At 40.8% G+C, this 23364-nt stretch overlaps 2 protein-coding genes across 2 annotated transcripts in view; one reads left to right on the top strand and one right to left on the bottom strand.

Moving 5' to 3' along the window:
- Nucleotides 1-23364, bottom strand: part of Col4a3 (collagen type IV alpha 3 chain) — a 136431-nt gene that overhangs the window by 69296 nt on the left and 43771 nt on the right. The window contains 1 exon segment of the mRNA XM_087209266.1: nucleotides 1717-1773. Within this exon segment, the coding sequence (XP_087065392.1) occupies nucleotides 1717-1773 (57 nt within the window).
- Nucleotides 18868-23364, top strand: part of Col4a4 (collagen type IV alpha 4 chain) — a 165928-nt gene continuing 161431 nt past the window's right edge. The window contains exon 1 of the mRNA XM_087209310.1: nucleotides 18868-18912. Within this exon, the coding sequence (XP_087065436.1) occupies nucleotides 18868-18912 (45 nt within the window). The remainder of the gene's footprint in view (nucleotides 18913-23364) is intronic.

Genomic DNA, 23364 nt, shown 5'->3' with positions numbered 1-23364 from the left:
ATTTTGCATATTTTTTTCTTGGATTAAGAAAATATTAATCAGCACTCTGTAGTCAGTGTGTGGGTTTGATACGTCTGTAGGCTTGCACACTTTCTTTAGGGTTGTAGAAACCTGACTTCCCCAAGTAGTAGAGCTATGCAGGGGAGAGGTTAAGGGAAAGGGAATGAGGAATTGAGGGGAAAGACCAGTCAGAAAAATCATACTAGTGGGATATGCTAACTGAGGGCAAGTCACTAGAATGTGTTTTGGGGGTGTCGCTTAAAAGAACACTACATGGGGCCGGGATTTAGCTCAGTGGCACCACGCCTGCCTTGCAAGGTCAAGGTCCTGAGTTCCATCCCCGGTATGGGAAAAAAAAAAGTGTAAAAGAAAACTACCCTGCAAGTTATGAGTTTTAGACCTTTCTTGATTATACAAGAATTAGTAATTCAATTTGCTATCTGTGCCTGAGAGGCAGGAGATATTTCAAAGGTAGCATAGCCAAAAGTGTGAGCTAATAAATTTTTAGAGGGAGTCAGATGATAATATGAAAAAGTCCCTGGAATAGTGAGCTGAAGTTCATTAGGCCCAGTGATTGCCAACTTTCCACCAACGAATAATCTTCCCATAGATATGGATCCTTGGATTATTCCTTAACAGTAAAGACTACTGGTTGATTTGTGTAATTTCATTATACAACTGGAAAAAAAATTTAAGCCAGCTATTTTATATTTGTGCATATGAACGCACACACCTTGTAAGAAGAGAGTAAAATAATTTGCTACAGCTCATCACTACTTAGGTATTTTTTCATATTCTAGAAATGCAAACGTCCTATCTTGCAAACAGCTGAGAGTCAATAAATGCTTAAATGCAAGCTGAATCATAGAGAGGGTTTTTCCAACATGAATCTGAATATACATTCATAGTTTCAGGAAAAACAACTAAATCAAACTACATATGAAATATAAAATAATTTAAGATAGATATAACAATAATAGTTATAGTTAGTATATAACTTACATGTAAATCTTTTCATCTAAAGAGTTTAAAATATATTTTCTTAAAAATATTTTTACATAGCCTTCAGTATTGTTAAACAATTAGTATCTCAGGGGAAAGTTTTGTAAACAAAGACAAACTTTAGTTCTGCCCCTGTCTTTATTATCACAGATTGCAGGTTAATGGAGCGATTATTCATGAGATTTCACAGCATTCCTGTTTTTTTCCGGAATTCTGCAATGGAGTTACAGTGTTTCTATTTCCCTCTGCTGAATTTGTCTCAACTAGCAGGCAGCTGCAGTACGCATCCACCAGGGGGGGATCTTGTATCAATACCATGGGACAACATCCGTGGGTTTCAATGTTTATCTAAAAATAAGCAAATCATGTTTTTTTCTTTTCTTCTCATGTTTAGCAACATTGTGAATAATGCATATATATGAAGGGTTCTTACACATTGTTTTTCTGCTAACTTGTTACTGATTCTCTAAAAATCAAGAGAGTTAACAATCTAACTACCAGTATTTACACAAGATACCTGAGGTTTTCTTAGTGGGTTGTTTTTTTTCTGGTGCTTTGTTTTGGTTTGATTTGTTTATTTGTCTTGTTTGTTTTAATTTATATACAATTACTTTAAAATTGTATTTGAGGAATGGAACAACATACTGATGATCTTTCAAGTGTGAATTTCTTGACATTTATAGAGAGAAAATCGGAGTTAAATTTTGCTTTTACCTTCTCGCCTTTGGCCCCACTGCAGAAACACTGGCCTTTGTCTGTACAGGCACATCCCTGAAAAGAAGGAAACAGGAAGGGTTCGTTAAAACAGCTTCATAGATCGCAGCTGATAGGGCAACAGCAAACATATTTCTCCGTTCTCTGAGAACCAGGCACTATGGTAATGTAGGGGTGATACATCAGTAGAAACAGGCAAAATTTTGTAGGACAAATGTCAGGTGAAGGCACATCATTTTGTTATACATAAAAATAGTAAGTAATTTATGGAAAAGACAAAGTTAGCTTTTTTTCTGCAGAAAAATAATTGGTTGGACCATATGATGCTGCCACTGTTGTAAAAGCAAAGTGGTCTGATATTGAGAAATTCTTAAATTCTTGATTTGGCAGTGAGCTAGAGGACCCTTGTTCTGTCTAACCAGTCACATGACACATTTACAACCTCACAGTTATTACTTAAACACACCAACGCTAGTGAAGGTCATCATCTAGTTTGTATCTGCCAGTAGAGGAACAAAGAGTAAAATAGCTATAAATCGTGAATCTAATGTGTTCTGACATACATGATGCATTCTATGGTTGTATATTAATCCTTTTCCTGATTTTATTTCTTCAGGTTAAAGTTAACAGAATTTTAGCTTGCTTTCCTGGGGCGGGGGGGGGGGGTTACTATTAATCAATGGTAGAGGCAGAACAAGTCTAGGAGATAGGAGATAGGCTGGTTAGTTGATCAGGAAATTTTAAAAAATGCCCAAGGTATTTCTAAAATAGGAAATTCTATTCGTGCAAAAAAATGAGCCCAAATATTAATTGACTATATTTCTTTAGACTAGGACAGTGGTTTTTCTGCCACTCATAGAAGGGGAATTCATAGCAATTTTCAGACACTCACCATTGATCCTCACCACATTTGTGCATATTTTAATTTATATGAGTGGAAAGTAATTGATTAAGAAGGAAACTATAGTTTCTCACAGTGCTGGTTATTTGATATCTGTAGAGGAACGATGCTTCTAATTTTCCTGCCAGTTGTGTGGGGTCATTAAGTCATATACTATGACTGAATTATGTTCATGTGGCCTTTCTGGATTCCTAAACTTCTGTGTTCATGTCAGTCACACATCTAAGTTCATGCTACTAAGGCCGCCATTCCATAAGCCTGGATTCCCTAGGCTGGCAGCTTCAGCTTGGGATGGACAATTGTCAGGGTGCAGTCTCAGCCCTGTTCCCCACTCCTCGAATCAGAAACTCTGGGGTGGTTCTCAGAAATCTGGGGCACCCAGGCCCCTGGGGTGCTGATGCTCAAGGGTGGGGACCACAGCAGTCTCTGAAAGGTGCAGCCAGTTCTCTGAAGTTTTTGGAACATGACATCACCTGTGACTTTAATTGGTGTATGCGTGTTTTGGGAATCTCTTTTCCTCTGTCGTTCCACAAAAACACTGAGACTTGTGTGCTCCTTTACCGGGGCGGGGAGGGGGGCTGTGGTTTTGTCCCTGGACTCAAACAAAGACTGCCTGAAGACAAGACTCTCCAGGCTTTTGTTTCTGGAAGTGTGAGTACCCTTCAAGGCTGAGCATAAGCAGAGCCTGAGTCCCACACTGAGGCCACCATGTTGGGGCAGAAAGCTCCACTGGCCAGGGCTTGGCGCTGCAGTGCGCCTGGAGCCTCCGCTTTCAAACGGACAACGCATCTCTGATTCTTCAGTTACCCAGATGCCATGCAGCAGTTGGACTCTGAGCACCCTGAGGCCGGAGAAAGGAGAAGCAGATTCACAGTCTCTTCACGCCCGAGAAGGGACCAGGTGACAAGGGGCCACGCTTAGCTTCATCTCTTGGAACCAGAGTCATATTTGTCATTCGTCATTGGAAATTCTTCCCCCTTAATTCGAACAAATTGTTGGCTGATTTGCTCCAGACTAAACTGTGCCCCTTTCGGATCCCTTCTCAGGGAATATTTGCAGTTGTGCATTTCAGGCTGTTTTCTCCAGTGACTGTCGGTCCCGGGAGAGAAGGGATTGTATGTAGTCTTGTTCTCAGCGGTCTCCCTGCCATGTGCTATGTACGGAACAGATATTTGTGCTTGACAGTTGGCCATTTGCATCCAGTTTGGACGTAGAATTTTAAGGCATATGACTTCTGTGGCTGATGTTGGGTTGCCATGGTGAAGATGCGTTCTATGGATGAATTATCAACGATTACGGTAAGAATGCCAAAGGATGAAACTAGATGCTTTGGCTAGTTTAACACATATTAAAATCAACATAAGACAAATTATTTATTAGTTTCTTTGATTAATACCATTTTCTGGGAATATTTTTAAACCCTTAAAAGAATACATAGTAATTTAGAAGAATTGAAAACAGTACAATAAATACTCTTGCATTTAGGTTCACAAACTGTTGACATGTTTTCCCACTCACTTTATTTTTCTTTCTCCCTCACTTTCTCTGTACACACACACACATGCACAGACCCACACACATTTTTTGCCAAATCATTCAAAAGTAAACTGCAGACAGCCTGACGTTTTACTTCTAATACTTCTGTATGCATCTCCCCCAAACAAGAATACATTCTTATCCAGTTACAGCATTATGCTCAAAATTAACAAATCAACTTTGATGCAATTTCAGATTACTACTTTTAAATAAGTTCATCAGCTTTACACAGAGTCTTTAATGACCACAGAAAATGAAAAGCTATTTAATGGGCAGCAAATGTTTGATTTTGTACGCAAGATTTCATCTGAATTAATGCTTGCAACCTGTAATTAATACACAAGGTCTCAACCAGAGGTTCTTATGGTCCCAAGAACATTGAGAACCCACACAGTCAGCATCAGAAGTCAGGTGTGTGTGCATTGTCCCCGTGAGTCCCCCCTTGCCTGGGGTGTGGCTTTCCATCAGGCACCACAGTGACTTGATGCTCCTTTTTTGTTACATATGTACAATAAATCTTAGGCTTTTTTCATGATTGTCCCTCAGTTTGGATCTTGGACTTTTAAGGGTAACATAATTGAGCTTTTGCTTGCATTTAATTTTCACATTAAAATAGAAGCCCTGTTTGAGTATTCAGTACCGGCTGGTTAATTAGTTGAAAAAGTTGGTTAAAATGAAGAAATAAAACAAGCAAGACCAGTGTGGTGGTGCATGCTTGTAATCCCAGCACTGAGGAGACCAAGGCAGGAGGATCTTGAGTCCAAGGTCAGTATAAACTACACAATGAAACCCTGTTAAAAAAAATCAAAGCCAAATCAAACCAAAGCAAAAACACCCTCAAACCAAAACCACCTACAAACAGAGGTACATGAACACTAGACATTTCATTTTAATTTAAAATACATAAATGGACACTAACCCTGTGAGACAGGGTCTAGGGCTTTTGTGTGGGAATGGGTCCACTCTGTAGAGTTCTACTGCGCCATGCTTGTTAAGTTGTACCCACAATGCACCACCCTGAACAACTTCCAGTTTGAGTGTCCTTGAAATAGGCCAATTGCTTAAAGACACTCATGAAACCACCTGACTATAGAATCTTTCTTGACATTAAATCATGTTTTTTTGTAGTGTTTCAAATGCTATCTTAGTCACATCTACTGGCATAGCGATTTTATTTCAATTTTGTTTCATTAAATCTTCCAAAGCTGTTTTCACAGAAAGGTTTTAGGCATTCATATTTAATCAAGTTGTTATTAATGTTTAATTAAATGATTGTGTTCCAGTATAAGTGCAACTAGAAACAACTGTGCCTTGGCGACCATAAAATCTGTTAGTGAGACAGACTCGTGCTAGTGTGCTAGGGAGAAGACTTGGATCTTGGCTGGCCTCTTGCACTGAAAGTGTGGAGAGCTCTAGTGCATCCAGCGGTTGGTTAAGGGGAGAATCAGCATGAGATGGTCTACCATACTCTCTTCCCGTTCCTGTCCATCTTGTCGACCAAGTGTGTGGGGCCACCCTGTGGATGAGAACTCCACAGCCAGGTCCACAGCTGCCTTTCTATGCCAGGGTTAGCACAATCGCTCCCAGATTGTTCCAGCTTTAATTCTCAGTTAAATAGGCAAGGCCTGGGCTGGCTGTGCATGTGTGTAATTGGGCTGACTAGGACTCCGGAGTATGTGACAATTTTGCTGACATGTTGATGCTTCTCCTGATTGAATGTACTCAAAATTATGATCAGGGCAGCTCCCTGCCTGTTGTTCAGCTGCTGGTGTAGAAATGAGCCCCTTTTGGATGATGTTATAGTGGCCCAGGCACCAGGGCTCCTGAAATAAGGCACTTCAGTGATTTTGCATGGTGATGACAATAGCTCAAAATTTAAGACCATAAATTCTCTTTATTATGCTGTTTTCTTCAAATAAAAATTTTTAATTTGAAGAATATGTTTCAATAGTCAATGTTCAAATAAATTATTTGACTAAAAGATACAAGGGCCATATTTTCATTTACACTGCTTTTCATCCACTTTCATGGACCCATTTTTGAAACACTATGAATACTTTCATGGATGTAATTCATTAACTACTATTAAATGCCAAATCACTTAAAAACCAGTGTGGCCAAAGGCTACCATTAAGGAAACATAACTGATGAATATTTCTTAAGGAACATTTTTACGACTTCTCCTTTTCCAATAATAAAGTACTTCTTAGTTTCCTTATATTGCGCCTTAATGGAATAAGAAATCATTTTTCATGAGCAGGAAACTCTTAATGATATTGTGGCTCCTGTCCACCTTGAAATTTAGAAATGGCCCAAGATTATATGATATTTTAGCACTTTTGAATATTAAATAGTTGACCTTATGAGAATCATTCTCTTAATGGTTGCATTCATTTTGTATAACTTCACTTAGAATGAAAAACAAACTTTCATTGTGAAGAATCTAAGAGGGTTTACAAGTCCAGAAATCGTAGGTCATGTGTCTATAGTATGTGGATCCATCCATGTAAGATCTACTCCTAGCTTTGGTGGCTACTAACTGGAGCTTTGAGCAGATTAGTTCATCTTTCCAAGTTGCCCCACTTGTAAAGGAATATACTAGGATCTGCCTTATGGTGTTTTTGTGAGGAGGAGTTGAGATACTGTCAAAGGCCACCTACTGATTGCTATGCTTTTAATGGACTCAGACACTGGGGGCCTCCTGTCTCTCTACAGAGTCCCACTCTACAAGACATACATGTGTAGTCGGCCTGAACTAGCCATGCTCTAGCCTTGTTCCTTCTGTGGTCAGCCTGAACTAGCCACATTCTTCCCATGTATTTTCTCCTGTCAAAGAACCAGCTTCTATTCTAAGAGTAAGGGAAAGGCCTGGAAGTTATTTTTGTCACAGTATAAGTGAACTAACTTGTATTTGTCAATAGTACTTTAACTCTTATGCGCACAGATAGTACATTGTGTGTTGTTTAATAAAGTCCTGGTTGGAGACCCCAATGGTACTCAATGCTTATCAATGACAGGTGCCTTATCGAATATATGACACGAAGGAAGCCAGAACTTTCAGGGTTGCTCTTCACCTCAACTTCCATCTCGCCCATGCACCAAGCATGACCCATACGTCACCCGTGTGCTGCCCACGCATCCCCTGTGTGTCACCTGACATCACCTTCTGTGGTCGGCAATGTGCTTCGAGTGTGGGGGACACTGGCTCCAGAAGCAGATTCCCTAAGTCTAAGTTCCAGCCCTGCCAAATCACTGACATGACTTTCGGCCATTGCTACTCCCTCAGTTTCCACATCTGTGAAATGAAGTCCAATTGGTTATCACAGGTAGAGCCCTTAGAAGAATAGTACTGTATCTAGGAGCCCAACTAAGGTCTATCACTGTGAGCTATTAATGATTCATTAACTTACCATTGCTCATTAAATGTTAAGAAGAGTTTATCACTAGACTGATCTACAAGGAGAATAGTGTCATACATCTCTCCAGCAGGCAGGCCGTACAAAATTGTCTTTTTAGTCTTAAAATAAATAAAGGGTCTAATTAAACTCATGGCATTTTTTCAGGTGATTGAGCCCAGGTCTCTGCATATGTTAGGCAAGAGCTCTACCACTGAGCCATATCCTTGGCCTTTTGTATTTTATTCTGAGACAGGGTTTCCCTAAGCTGTCCATCCTGGCCTCAAACATGTGATCCTCCTGCCTCATCCTCCCTAGTAGCTAGGATGACAGCTATGGACCACCATGTACAGTAAAGTACACACATTTTTGTTGTTCAGTAATAGGCCAGACAATAATTTCTGAAATAATCTTGGTTATTTCCTCTTTCTACACCCAGAACAGAATATGTCCCATTTCTGTGCTTGCTTGTGAAGCAGAGGTAGCCTCTCCTCTGTCCTCCCCCACACCCAGGCCAGTCTGGTTCAGTGGGAGGAGAAGTTGGCACCATTCACAGCTGGTTAACAGCTCACTGAACAGGTCTGTTGATTTTGCATTATGACCCTGCCAGCCATTCTGCTCGGCCAATTGCCCGAGGTTGTATGAAAGGTTTTGTATGAAAGGAAGAGCTGACCAAGTCTGGGCCAAACTGTGCCAGACAGACCTTTTTGGGGCTGCCTCCACCCGTGTCTGCCTTGCACACTGACCTCGAGCCTTGGCAGCTTGCCCTGCAGGGAAGGAGGGGGACACCCGTGAGGTGAGCACATCTCTGCAGGGCCCCTCCTACCCACCCAGAAGTGCCACCCTCACACTTGGGAATCACACACATCTCACTGCAGCTGCCATTTCCCATCTTTCAGCCTCTGTCCAGGCAGCCGTTGCTAGTCTAGACAATCTAAACCAGCCACCCGTTTTTGATTTTCTGGATGACAGTGGGCATGCAGATTACTGGCCCTGACAAAGAAGCCGGCAATCAGGGTTCATTTGGGTGTAAACAATACAAGAATGTTTTGCCTGTCCCACTGCAAGGAGTGGTAGGTAGCTATAATCATTAATTCCAGATTCTTCCTCTTCTTCTCCCAAAAAGGTTTTAAATCCAGGAGAACCGAGAAGCCCCCAACACTTGTGTGTGGTGAAGACTCTGCAGGTTCCCTCGATGAGAGCACCGGAAGAGGAAATGATGGTTGATCAGTATGTAAGAATACCAGTGTTTTTGAGCACCATGTATACTGCTGAGCTCAGAAGTCTGTTCCTTGTGTTCTATTTTATTCATACCTCATTCCAGCTGATAGATGAGAAAACTGTGACATCAAGAAGCTAGCGCACCATGGTAAGAATGAGCTTGGCCCTGAGCCTCGTTGATTTGACACAAAGCCAAGCTGTTAACCATTGGGGTACATTTCTTCTGAATAGGTTCTATGTGCCTCCAAGACACTTCAAGGGGGAGAAAATGTACTTTGTCCTGGGCCAAACTGTATCATTGTACCTCTGATGATGTACTGTAAAGTCCCCAGGGTAAACATAACATGGTAGTTCATGAAATATGCTGTATAAACCAGACGCTGACAAACTAGCCCACAGACTAAAAAATCCTGAGGCATGTGAATATTATATCAACTTCAAATTTCAATGTCCATAGTAAAGTTTGTATTTCACCAATAAAAATTTTGTGGATATTTTTTCTGTCTTAGAACATAGGTATCTATGTAATGGCCTTAATCTTGTCTCCTAGCTTATGAAACCTACAATATTTACTATTACAGAAAAAAGCTTGCTGATTTGTGGCATAAAAGTCGTGTTTAAACTATTAAGATAGAAACATAAAGAAGAATTGGCTTTGAGCTCCAGTGAGAGATGGTTCTTCCACCTGGAGTAGCAGATAGGACTCACTTTGTTCTTGCCATGCTTCTTCTATTTACCTCCTCTCTCATACTTTGGTCTAAAGTTGGGAGGAGGGTGAATAAGTAATGCAATTTGGAGTTCGGAGGAACCTATACATCATGTAGTTCAATAGTTCTAATGTTTTAAACTTCACAGAGAAGCGAAATTTTAAAAAAAAATAGTAGAGATCAACCTAGGATTGTTTTGTTTATGTTTTTCTAGGTAAGGGAAATGACCACTTCCAGACACAAAGCAACCGACCCACACCGCCATGTGCCAATCAACATTGAACCTGTTATCCACTACAATTATGTTCTATAACAAAAGAAAATGACAATAGCATAAAGAAAGCAAGTAAATTCTCACAGGAATATCATCTGTTCCTTTAAAACAGAGACAATTAATTTTTACTTCATAAACATTTTTCTAAAATTTCTACCATTCCTATTTTTCTCATCCCTTTGGTCTGGGAGAAGTCCACGCTGGCCGGCACAGGTTAAGACTTGGGAAGCAGTAAACCCAGCCACAGCCACCTCCTCTTGCCTCCTCCAGCCCCTCTTGCTGGGTGCCATTTTCTTTTTCACCTATTGCCACTGAATTTTCTCACTGAGAGCTAAGCTCATATAGCGTTTTCTGTGCTAATGGGCTAATTTTTGGTTAAACTTCATTGTCAACTTAATTGGCTTGGGAGCCACAGGAGGGATTGGTTAAGCACACTTCTGGGTGTGTCTGAGTGGGTCATGAAGGCGTGTCCTTAGTGTGATTTGCTAATTTCATTGGATTAAGAAATAACTACGACATTATTAAAGCACACTCTTGAGTGTGTCATGGAGGTGTGACCTTGGGTTCTATACATGATCCCTAGCCTGTTCCTCTCAGGAACTCCTCCCCTGCTCTGCTTCCAGGTCACCATGAACTGTGCAACTTTTCTCTGCAATGCCTTTCTGCCATGATACTTCTGCCCCCAGAGCCTGCTGACCATGTACTGAATCTCCTGAACTGTGAGCTCAAGTAAACCTTTCCTCCAGTAAGTTGTAGATATCAGGTATTGTGTCTAAGAGACAGAAAATCTGACTAACATATTTGGGTACCACCACTGTATATGGTTCCTAGCTCCTTCCTCTTTGGCACTGTTCCCTTGCTCTGCTTCCTGGCTGCTGTGAACTGAGCCACTTGGTTCCTTCCGCCATGATGTTCCTGTCTGACAGCCAGCTGACCAGGGACTGAATCCTCTAAAACTGTGAGCCAAAGTAAACCTCTGCATAAGTTGTGAGTGTCCCATATTTTGACCAACAATGGAAAAGCTGACTAATATGAACTGACACAGTGTCCTGGAACCAATAACTCAACACAAAAACTTCTACAAAAGCCCCAAATAGCAGAAAATCTAAACTCCAGGCTGGCAAGTAAAGAAACATGTTGAGATATTTGGGGACTCCTTAGGTTTGCCTATTTGTAGGAACAGTTCTTTCAGAAAATATTTTTTAAAATAGTGTGATTTATATAGAAACCAATCTGTTCCCCTTTAAAAGACAATCAGCAGAGGAGCAGTTGATGAGCCTTTGCTTGTTAACCAACAATTGAACCAGTTACTTGAGAGTTCTCTAGACTTCCCTCTAGTATGCTTATTCCTTTGTTGGGTGCAAACCTCCCCAGTGAGGCCATCCTTAGATCTTGTCCATGTGGAGGATGAACAGATGCCTTATACTGCTTTTACAAGCTGTTCCTTGGCTAAATATATACCAATGGTTAAGAACAAATGTTAAAGTCTTCTACAGTTCTATGTTGTTTAGTTTGGAAAAAATTCTAGGAATTCTAAAAACCTTGTTTTTAATCACAGATATGTAAAACATTTCAGAAAATATCTATTTGTATCTATGAACCTATAAGCATGAAGAAGGCAATGTCCAGATGCTGAGGGTCAGGCATAAAACAAGTCCACTTTTCCAAACAGGTGTCTCCTTTAGATTCTAGGGACAACCCATGCTGCATCATCTGAAAATATGGACATGGGTCAAGTACCAGTGTCATTCCAAATAATAAGCAGGAAAAATGGGCTCACTTGTGTGGGTGAGAGTTAATTCCAAAAGATAGTTAATTAAGTAATTTCATATTTGTGCTCTGTTTTTTGAAGTATAGAATAACAGGGTGGATAAAGAATTTTTAAAAATCAACCCACATGGCAATGAAAATAGGTATGTCAGTTAATCTTAATTGTCACCTTGACCAGATTAAGAAACTTCTAGAGAGGTGATTGGATCATTAGGTGTTAAACTCACTGATAGATTAATCCATTTGTGTTAGCTGAATATACAGTTATAGAGTGGAGCAAAGTTGAAGGAAATGGGTCATTGGGGCCAGGCCTTCAGGGGGTATATCTCTTGCTGGTGTCCTTCCCCTGTGTCCTGCATCCAGCCACCATGAACTGAGCAGCTTTGCTCCACCATGCTCTTCAGCCATGGCTTTCCTGCCTTGGAGGCAGCCATGGCCTGAACCCTCTGAAACCATGAGTTAGATAAACCATTTCCACCTTAAAATTGTCTATGTTCTCATTTTGTCCCAACAAAGGGAAAGCTGAACAAAATAAGGGGTGAGAAAGAAAGAAGTAGAAGAAAACTGTCAATTAATGTTTGGAAAATGGATGGTGAGAGTAGGCTTTGAGTCAGGTGGATCAGCAAGTTTGAGAACACTTCAATATATTTCTTTTGCTCTGATAAAAGATAAAATATATAGACAGAAAATAAAAATTCAAACTCAAAAACAAGATAAATATTCCTGGGAAGTAAAAGTAGTGGGAAACACAGAGTAGTGGAAGAGGCAGATCCCAGAGGTTGCTGGGCTGAATCTAGAAGCTGATGGTAATGTCCAGGAGTTTGGCTTCTGTGGATAATAATCTGGGGTCTGAGCTGAGAAGCCCAGCTTTAACCTGTTTGAATTGTAGTGCTGGAGGATTCCCAAAAGAGGGGACTCCAGAAAAGTAGGCACTCATAGAAGAGAAAGGGGATATAAATACACAATGAATTTGGAATACAGGGTAGTAGTAGGCAGGTTCCAAGATGGCATCCAATGATCTCTTGCCCTGGTATTCAGGACCTTATGTAGTCCTTTTCCACACTGTGTCAGGATTGGCCAATGTAACCCATATAATAGCACAAATGTGAAAATACGCCACATCTGAGACTAGATCATAAAAAGATCTTGTAGCTTCTGCTGTCTCCCTTGTATTCCTTGCTCTGAGGAAAGCCAGATGTCATGCCAGCAGCCTTCAGGAGAGTGACAGGTATTAAAAACTGAGGTCTCTGGCAACAGTCCTGTGCATGCATGCTCCTACTTACCAGTTCTCCAACACCATCCTGGCTTTGATGACTGCAGCCTTACAAACAGCTCCATGCAGCCACATGAGATCTGGATCCCACACCACCCATCCAGGCTGACTGTTATGGTTTGGATGTTGTTGTCCCCCCAAAGCCTCATGTGGTCATAGGTGGCTTTTTCAGATGTAGCTGAGTCTAGAGTGTGTGATGCTGAGATTAAAGGTGTGTGATTACTAAACCAGTACATTGATTGTTTTGGTACCACCCTAATCCCAATAGTCTGGATAAGATGAAAGGAGCAGAAAGATGCTGTTAAGCTTCCCTTGTTGCTTTGTTACCATCTGTCCACCATGAACTGTTACCCTTCTGTCACCCTGCCTTAGAGCCAGTTGATTATGGACTGAAACCTCTACAAACTGTGAGCTAAATTAACCTTTCCTTTCTTTAGCTTTGGGTGTCAAGTATTTTGTCTCAGCAATGAGAGAAAAGTAACTAAAACAGAATTAGGACCAGAAGTGGGGTCATTGCTGTGACATTACCTGACCATGTTGGTCAAGAGCCTTTGGAACTGGCTTGTGGGAAAGGGAAGAATTAAGAAAGATTCAGAGATGCCAGCTGAAAAAGTAGAGCTGGAATACCTTAGGCTGAACTGTATAAGAGATTCTTGTCAGAGCTCAGAAGACCAGTCAGCTAGTAAAGACCAGGCTCAGACTCAGGAGGTTTCTGCTGGGAAGCAGGATTACACTGGCTGTTGGACTCTGGATGATGTGTGTTATGCCTTGCTAGAAAGTTTGTCTGCATTTTTCTCATGTCCAGAGACTTTGCTGGAGACTGACACTAAGGGCAGCAGATTAATTTATTTTACAGAAGAAATTGTAAGACAGTCTAACATTGAGGTGGTGGCATGGCTATTGTTGGGGTCTCTCACCCAGATTTATGTTGAGAATCAAGAGAAAAGAGCCCAGCAGAATGATTTAAAATGTTTTGTCTTTGACCAAAAAGGAAGCTCCAGTAAAGTTGTAGCTTGCAAAGGTAGAATAGAGGAGATCTTGACTGCTGAGAAGGAACAGGAGAATAGAAAACATGGCCCAAGGGCATCACAAGAAGTAGCAGGAGTCCACTTTTTGCAGCTTCAAAATTTCAAAAGTGAAAGACTTTGCTTTGAGAAGAGTCCCAGAGCACCATGTTCAGAATGGCCATGGCCTAGGAAAGTTGTTCCTTGGGATTTGGTTCATGGGCACTGTACCCATACAACAAAGAGAGAAGGAAGCTTGAGTACTGGTCCAGGTGGCCTCAGACTTTGGCATCATCTACATGGCGTTGGTTTTAGGCACATGCAGAATGCAGGAGCTGTGGGATCAGGGAGGCTTCCACTCAGATTTCAGAGGAAGGACTGGGAGGCCAGGCAGTGTGCCCCTGAGAGGACAGTGTGTGAAGCTGTGAGTGTGAAGCCAAAGGTGCAGTGGAGACCCCAGAAGTTTGGAGAAGCCAAGAACTCGGATTATCTGAGGAAAACTGCAAGGAGGGAGCAGAGCCGGCCCAAGAGTGAAGCCATAGGAGCTACACCCACCAGAAGTACTGTAGGGGCAGAGCCACCCAAGAACTTTGGAGTTCACAACTTCCCACAGATTGCCAGGGATGCTGGAAATGGAACTGTGGGATTTAATGTTTGCCCTACTGGATTTTGGTCTTGCTTTGTTCCCATACCTTGCTATCCCACTGTTTGTAACCTTTGGAATGGAAATGTTTATCTTATTGTCTTGGGAATTGAAAATGTTTAACTTTCTTTACATTTGTACAGGGGCTTGAAACTAAGGATTTGGCTTAAATCTCAGAGGAGACTCTGGACTTGGACTTTCCAGCGATGCTGAAACTGTTAGGACTTTGGCAACCCTTAGAGACGGACTAAATGCCTTTTGTGTAAAGGTATGTGCATGAGTCTTAGGGGGTCGGGGCAGAATGTTATGGCTTGGGTCTAGATATCCCACCAAAGCCTCACTTGGTGGGTCATAGGTGGCTTTTTCAGAGGTGGCTGAATCTAGAGTGTGTAACGCTGGGATTAAGGGTGTGTGACTAGTAAACCAGTGCACTGATTGTTTTGGTACCATCCTAATCCTGGTGGTCTGGATAAAAGGAACAAACTGACGCTGTTAAGGTTCCTTTATTGTTTTGCTGCCATGTGTCCCCTATGAACTGTTGCCACTCTGACACCTGCCTTGGAGCCAGTTGATTATGAACTGAAACCTCTACAACTGTGAGGTAAATAAACCTTTCCTACCTTTACCTTTGGGTGTCAGGTATTTTGTCTCAGCAATGAAAGAAAAGTAACTAAGACACTGACCTTCAAAAGTCATGTCAGATAATTAATGTCAATTTTTTTAAATGCACATTTTGGGGGTAATTTGTTACATGGCCAATAAGTAATAGAGCCACAACTAAAATTGCATTGAAACAGTGGAAGATAAACTCATAAAATTTTCTCAGAAAACACAACAAAATGGAAAATAAGTGAACAATAAGAAGAAAAAAAAAACCAAGAAGATTTGGAGATTAATCTAGGATGATCAGTGTCTGACCGACAGGAATTTCAGAAAAACAAAACATGGAAGACATTGAGAAGGAAATTGTTAAAGAAATAATACAACAGACAATTTTCTGAAGTGATAAAAATGAATTTTTCAGATTGATAGGGTACATTAAATGACCTTTCACAGGCACCCATAACCAAGACACCTTATCCTAGCATCATGGAGCACTGGAGACAAAGAGAAGATTCTAAAATACATGACAGCAAGGACAACACACACAAAGGGCTTGGAATCAAAATGATATTGGATGTGTCAAGAGCATTTCCACAAGAAAAGTAAAGAACAATGGCTTCAGGATTGTACAGGATATTGATTTTCAATGCAGATTTTACCATCAGCCAAATGGTACGTTAAGTTTGAGGAAATATAAGGACATTTAAAAATACGTAATTCAGAAATATGAAGGTAAATACATGGAAGAAAAATAGCTGCAAGAGTTGAAGTTAGCGGACTGGGGATTTAGTTCAGTAGTGCCGCTGCCTGCCTCCCTCACAAGTGCAAGGTCCTGAATTCGATCCCCAGTACCAAAAAAAAGAAAAAGAAAAAGAGCTGAAGTTAGTTGGCGGACATGAACTTAGAAAGATGCACCCAGGAGAAGGATTCTGTTTTTATCCTGAGCCTTTAACATCATCAGCATTTTATTATTAGTTTTAATTATGTGAATGTATTACTTTGCTAAAAAACAATTAAGAAGTCCAGCTAGAATCTTTTTTCTAAAAATCAAAATTTTTACAGAGAGTTTACCATGAACAATAAAAAGTTCACCTCAAAAGTGGAAATTTTTCTATAACTTTGCATTTAAAGTCCTATGATTTATTGACTGTTTTCTCAAACCAGAAACCAGTAAATATTCTAAATTCATCTTAAGTGATATTTTTCTTCCATTTGGAAAAGTACTAACTTAGTTTTGACTTCCCTGTAGGAAAAAAAATATAATAAGAGTAAACAGGAAATTTTTAAAGAAGAATGATTGAGACATTTGATGAAGAAACCTTAAAGCTGACCATTCTTTGCAGACACAGGTAATCCAAACAGGTCACCTGAACTTGCATGTGTTGCTGGCAGGAAATCATGATTATAAATCATAGGATCTTAAGACCATAAGAGGCCTTAACACTTGTCTATCCCATACTCATTCCAGGACTGCCAGATTTTATCTGGAGCCTGGAACTTTTCATTTTCCCTTGGGCACAAGTGGACTGCATTTTGGGGAGCACAGAGCCATATACACTTAACTTTTCCTCCGAGATGTCCAGCCAGCTTGGAGAGTCAGAGCCAGTAACCCCGTGGGCTTCATGTCAGGGTACTGACCATAAGGAAGAAGAATACTCTGCGGTTGAACTGGGCTCAGATTCGATTTCTGGCCGAAGTTGTTCGCTACTATGCAAAATATCTTCTCCATAATAGTGGCAGACATGAGATGCTATTTAACAGTTGGAATGGGGCTGGACATAAGGCAGTAAATTATGGCTATACTTCTCTATAAAGGATAAGAAGAGAACCTGATGTTCTGAATTTGTTTTTTAAATGCATGATGCACATGTTTGAGATTTTTTTGTTGCATGTGTTATAAGTAACGCACTTCTTTGATAGCATCAGTTCACATCATGTTGTGATTTAGTAAATTCTTTCTTTAGATTTCTAATTTTCTTACAGAAGTGCAGGATAGCAACCCAAAACGTTTAGTACACATAAATTATCTGGAGCCCCTAGTAAGCTTGCTTTTCTCTGGGATCTAACTCCAGAGAGGAATGAGGCTGGAGCCCACCTATGAAGCAATCGGCCTGGGGGTTCAGCTACAGGGCTTCCCAGACCATGCTTTGAGAACTTCCTTAACTTACTGGGTATTAAAATCAAACTAAGATTCATTTCCAAAACAATTAATATTAACCCCAGTGGTACTTATGAAATAATAAAAGAGCATTTTTATTTTAAAAATATAAGATAGCCAGGATTAATGATCAACCCCAAATAAACGCACCAAATAGATTATGTCACTTCTTTGATTAAAAGTATTTATCACCTACGGCATCAGTCCCAAGTCTGTACTTGCGGCCATGGTGTGAGACGCGCTTAGCATTCTGGTGTCTCCCACTTCCCTGGCCTGGGGTCACTGGTCCCTGTGGTGCTGTGTGTGCTATTCCTGCCCCTGAATACCCCGCACCTTCTTTCGCATTCCTGTGCTTTTCCACATGGTGTTTTGGCCACAATCCCCACTTCTCAGTACCTTTCCTCTGCTTGGCTAGTTTTACTCATTACGAAGCAGTTCAACTCTTACCCTTTGGTTAAGCCTTTCTGGAAGACTATGATGTGTGATCAAATATATACCGAATGCTTAGATTTTAGAAAATCATTATAGTAAAAGACACACTGCCATTATGCCCCCTTAAAATCCTCCCCCTCCCTTCAAACATGCTTATCCCATCATTTTACCACTTTCTGAAGCAGTTCTGAAAGTCCTCTTTTGTGAATGTCTTTACAAGGTGCGTCTAAAATATGGTGAATGCTGTAATCAATGGAAAGGCAGGCTCGTAAAAACATTATGGTGTGTCGTCATCCACCTTATTCACTGTGTGACTTCTGGCTCTTCCCCAAAGTCAAAATGGCCAGTAAGGCTCAATGTTTTGAATTGATTCAGGACATCAAGGGAGCCACGACAGTGCAACTAAAGACATAAAACAGACTACCAGAATTGCTTTGGAAAATAACAAGAATGATGGTATAAATGTGTTTGAAGCAAAAGGGAGTATTTTGAAGGGGATTAATGGCTACGTGTCAGTTACTGTAATACATTTTTTGAAAAATTAAACCCTAACTGCATTTTTGAACACACCTCATATTTCCCTAAATCCTCATGGTAGTTGCCCCGTCACATGTTCTGTGTACAGTCGCTTCTGTAATGTGTGTCTAGTTGCGCTATAATACTGTTTTCATGCCTCTCTGTACCATGTGGCTCAGCTTCTCGTAGAAAGCCATGTCTTACTCTCTCTGTGCTCCTATCGGGGCACTTGTTCAAGCTGTCTGGGGGAAGAGGGGTTGTCCTCCCAGGGAGGAAAGTGTCCTCTTAACTGCTCACGACTTAATGGGCCTGTTTGGCTGTGGAAGGAATTCCTCCTGGACCGAATAAAGCACTGAGTAAAGCATGCCCAGGAATTATGGAGAATAACAGTCATCCCAGGTAGGGAAAACGTGCAGATGACCTTGAAGATTAGCAAGCTCATGGTGGGGTGTTGGGGGCCTTCAGGAGCAAGGTCAGCAGCAGGAACCTACCAGCGTCGAGGGTGCTCATGGGGCCTTCTAAACACAGGATGCTGAATTAAATCATCTGCTGTACTCAGTGATAGGACGTGAGACTTTCTCGTTCTCAAAGTCATTTCCCCTCAACCACTTCCTCCCTGGTTTCCAACTTACTAACAAATCCAGTTGTGGTATTAGCCACCATGCACTCCACAAGTATTTATTTGAGTGCCTACTGTGTACCAAGCACTATTCGAGACATGGGGGACATGGTAGTTGATAGTCTAGTGGATGTGGGACAACAGGTAAGATAAACAGATAATATGTATTGCGTATGTTAAATAATCACAATTGCTGGGAAAACTTAAAACAGGAAAGAAAGAAACAAAATACCAGGGGTAGATTGTGAAAGGCTGGACAAGGTGGCCAGTAGACTCATCTGCCAGAGTGACTTTTGCAGTGAAGACCTGAAGGCAGGGAGGGTGGCAGTTACATTTGGCTGCAAAGACACAGTGGATTTGTTTTTTTGTTTTTTTTTGTTTTTTTGGTACTGGGGATCGAATTCGGGTCCTTGCGCTTGCACAGCAGGCAGTGGAACCACTGAGCTAAATCCCCGGCCCAAGACACAGTGGATTTGACGCAGGTTTATTTTGGCAAAGGAGAAAAGCAAGAAAGACAGTGGAGAGAGTATGCAAAGGAGGGGCTGTGACACCTCTTTGAGCATGGACTATGAAGATCAACAAGAAGAGAGGAGGACATCTAGATCACGGGGGCAGTAGCCAGGGGATGGAGAAGGGAATCACAGGATTGATACATTAGGGGTCCTAGAAGGACAGAGGATGAGTGTTCAGAGGGGAGTGTTCAGAGAAGGACTATGATTGGTAATGTCAAGGTCAAGGGTAATATCATGCAGGGTGTCTCAGCTACTTTCTCATCACTGGGACAAAATTCCCACACCCACAAGTTAAAGGAGGAGAGGTTTATTTTGGTTCACATTTATAGAGGTTTCAGTCCATAATCAGCTGACTCCAAGGCAGAGGAGTAGAGCGGAGGGGCGTCGTAGAGGAGAAAGGGCTCCTGGCGAGCCAGGCAGAAAGCAGAGGGGGGTGAAGGGAGGAGGGAAGGAGTGACCCACCTCCTCCAACCAGTCTTCACCTCCCAAATTACATTTAGCTACAAACTCATCAGTACGCGAATCTACTGATGAGTATCACGCCCCCATGATCTAGTCACCTCCCATAAGCTCCGGCCATGAGGCTTTGGGGGACACCTAGATATAAGCCATAACACAGGGGGACAGATGGTGGAGGTCAAATGGAAGACGAGATTGCTGCAATGGTAATTGCATAACATGTGCAGGTGCTGATAATTCCTTTGTGCTAGAGAGGTGAAACTGAGAAGGGTGATTACTTTAAAATGTTCTTAATGAAGAATCCTGGCACCAACACCCATCCTCAACTCACTGGGACAAGGTAAGCAGCTCCTCAAAGCCTCTGACACTGAACTTTTCTCATAACATGAGAATGAGGTCATACTCTATTCTGAATGGTAGGACTCTCCACAGCCACAGTAATTGAAATGATTCTCCATGCCTGTGGAACGCTGTTAGGATTTATGTCCCAGCTGTACCGATCTCTGCTTCAGAAATAGCACGTTGCCCATATAGTTGACGTCTCCTATGTTGTCTTTGAATCTTCAGTTAGGTCTGTTGTATGAAACTGCCTTCCAGGGAAATGGAACAAGAAGCACTCTGTACTGCTCTGGTCCATTAAAGGAGGAATAGTTGTAGAAACCGAGCTGTTGATAAGTTGCAGTCCTACTGCAAATGCAGAAAATCAGAAAGAGAGGTTACCAAAAAATGCAGGACACAGGGAAGTGCAAAAATCTTGTGGGGAGAATTTGGACTTCCTACAGATTGAGATGATTATCACTGGGGTTACAACCAAATAGCAGAGGCCCCACAAATACTGACTGTGTGAAAAAAATACGTTCCAGGATGCTAAGTACATAAGATGAGTCATGGATGCAAATCATTTCACTGGATAAATTATATAACTTCTTAGAGCAATTAAAGAAGATTAAAAGTGAAACTTGGAAAATAATACCATTTCATGGCAATGAAAACTATGGAGACTATGGAGAGATTAGCAGACAAACAAAATGATGACAGCTGGGGTGAGACATCATACAAAAATAAATAAGCAAATGTAGTCCTCGTATCCGTCCCCTGGCTTTGGGAAAACAAACATTTGGATATTCTAGACATTGTGATGATCGACTGATCTTTTCTTCCCATTCAGATGACTAATACCAAGCAAATAAACTCTTAGAAGCAGACAGAGGAGAAAGCCTATGGAGAAATAACCCGAGTCCTTAGGACTGACATCAGGGAAAAGAAATCCAGCAGCTGGCACAGTGGAGTTCATAAATAGGAAAGACGCAAAGAGAAGAGTGCTAGGAGCTGGAAAGCAGAGGTGGAGGAAAAGCTGAGAAGATAGAAATAATAGTAGGTTAGAGGACAGAGATCTTCATTCCAGGTCATTTTGTTACAGACGGGCAGATGAGAAATCCTGCACAATGGTAACATCTGTTTTTTCAGGAATACAAAAGGATATGAAAGAGGAATTTTTATTAATTCTGTATTTTAGAACCTAAACTAGAAATAGGCACATGTGAGACAAGTTACAATGCAAAGCACTTGAACTCCGGGTCACTTGATTCCTAATTGTTAAGCGTCAGCTATCTTTGGGAGCTCTCTAGGATGATTGCATTTTCACTCTTTTCTAATATTTTCTTGGCTTTTACTTAATATTAAAAATATTTTGATGTCATTGTTAAAATAGTGTATGATTGTTCAAGTTGCATCAACAGAACAGGCCTCTAGATAGTTTTGCATCAGTTAGTGTTGGAGGAGAAACTACAGATAGAACCACAAGCCCCCTTTAAGTGAGTTTTCTGACAGCTCTTATCAGTATTGTATCCCAATAAAAATGCAGCATTTTCTCCTGATGTGTTCTCAAATGCACAGTTAGCATAGAAAAGCCTTCAAAGTGGGTTTACAATGAGGGCAAATTCAAAATAATTTTGTAAGGAGATAGAGCCGTAAAGTGGTGCAGCTGTTTTTGCACTGGGCTTGGCAGAGAGGGTTGAAGAGAACTCAGTGCTGCGGGTGGCACGAAGGTCACTAAGTCACACGTGAGTATTTCTGCATTATGTTAATTCTGGGAGTAAAGGGTATTTGAATGGACTATTACAGCGTGACTGACATCATCTTCCCTCAAGCCCCCACAGTTTGGTTTCCAGAAGCCTCCTGTATGATAGAACAAGCTAAATCGGTAATATTCAAAGCCATGGTTAAATTTAAGGCCTCAAAATTTCATTGCTTTATTCTAATGAAAAACAGTTAAGTCCTTTCACAGTCTATGGTAGTCAAGAATTTTGTGCAAGCATACCTTTCTTGAACAATTATCTTGACTATTGAGTTCAGTTACTGAAACCATGAATAAATAGCTGGACAGTGTATTGATGATTTTTGTAATTTATAACTCCCCTGGAAAGAGAGAGGGGGTCATAAAAAAATCATCACCATTGCATGGCAATGACACATCAAGAATTTTTTTTTTTCTGTCCAAAATCAGATTTTCCTAGAGCCCAAATCTATAGACTCACTATTGGCACAAATTCCTCAATAAAACGGGACTACAGTCAAGAAAACTTCATGGTTAAAATCAAGATGAACTACGGAAAATGCTTTAAAAAAGCAAGTGGGCCTTCACCATAAGCATATCTGTACTGCTGTCTTGTGAGCAGTGTGCTTTAAATTGCTTGGTTACCAAAGGAACAAAGTGGTTCAAGTTCATGTAGACAGGTAAATTTGCTACACCATACCCAGCTCTTAAATAGGATCTCATTTGGACCCAAGGTTGTTGGGAAACAGGAGATATTTTATAGAAGTACATCTTCTAGATAACTGGGGTTTACTACTAAAGTCCCTGAATTTTGATCCCTGTCATTGTATTATATTCCTTCTGCCTTTTAAGATAGAGCATAAGTGACAACATCCCCCTTTTCTAAGTGCTATTGCTGTTGCTGTGGACACCTTCATGTCCTAATGGACTCTTGGCACATAACTACTGCCTAATAAATAGTGGTTGAATGATAGTATAGACATAGTTGCATCTGCTTTATTTGATGGCAAGATAGTATATGGTTTAACTTGTTAAATATGCTCTTTTGAGGAATGCTCTTCTGTAGGATTAGGCAATCTGCCTTCCCTTCTTTCTACTTTTGTTTTCCTGTCTGTAGCTCTCTGTACCTCACGTGCACTTCTGTTTCCTATATGTAACTGATCAAAAAATAAAGTAACTAATGTTTGGTAGAATGACCTATATATTCAAAATAAAGGAGTTCTTGGTAAGATCTTAGGACCTCAAATATAAACAAAATCTAGGAGTTTTGTAGTATTGTCCTGGCTTTTGTTTATCTTCTAGATAATTAAAAGTTCTAGTTAAGACCAGTGATTATATAAATAATAAGCAAATATAAAAATAAAATACAACAACAATTTAAATGAGCTCAATTAAAAATTAATTGCAATAAGCACAGCATATAATTTACCAACCCAATCATTATTGTTAAGAACGTTGACATTGTGCATTTCCTTCTCCAGAACTCTTTTCATCTTGCAAAACTGAAATTCTGTAGCACCTAAACACTAACTCCCATTCTCCCTCCCCCTGAGCCTCTGGCAACCAGCA

Source organism: Heterocephalus glaber, unplaced genomic scaffold, assembly GCF_053883595.1.
Source record: "Heterocephalus glaber isolate CG9 unplaced genomic scaffold, H.glaber_assembly_v1.0 deba00001004, whole genome shotgun sequence".
NCBI classification, from domain to species: domain Eukaryota; kingdom Metazoa; phylum Chordata; class Mammalia; order Rodentia; family Bathyergidae; genus Heterocephalus; species Heterocephalus glaber.
This window is presented reverse-complemented; position numbering and strand designations above follow the sequence as displayed.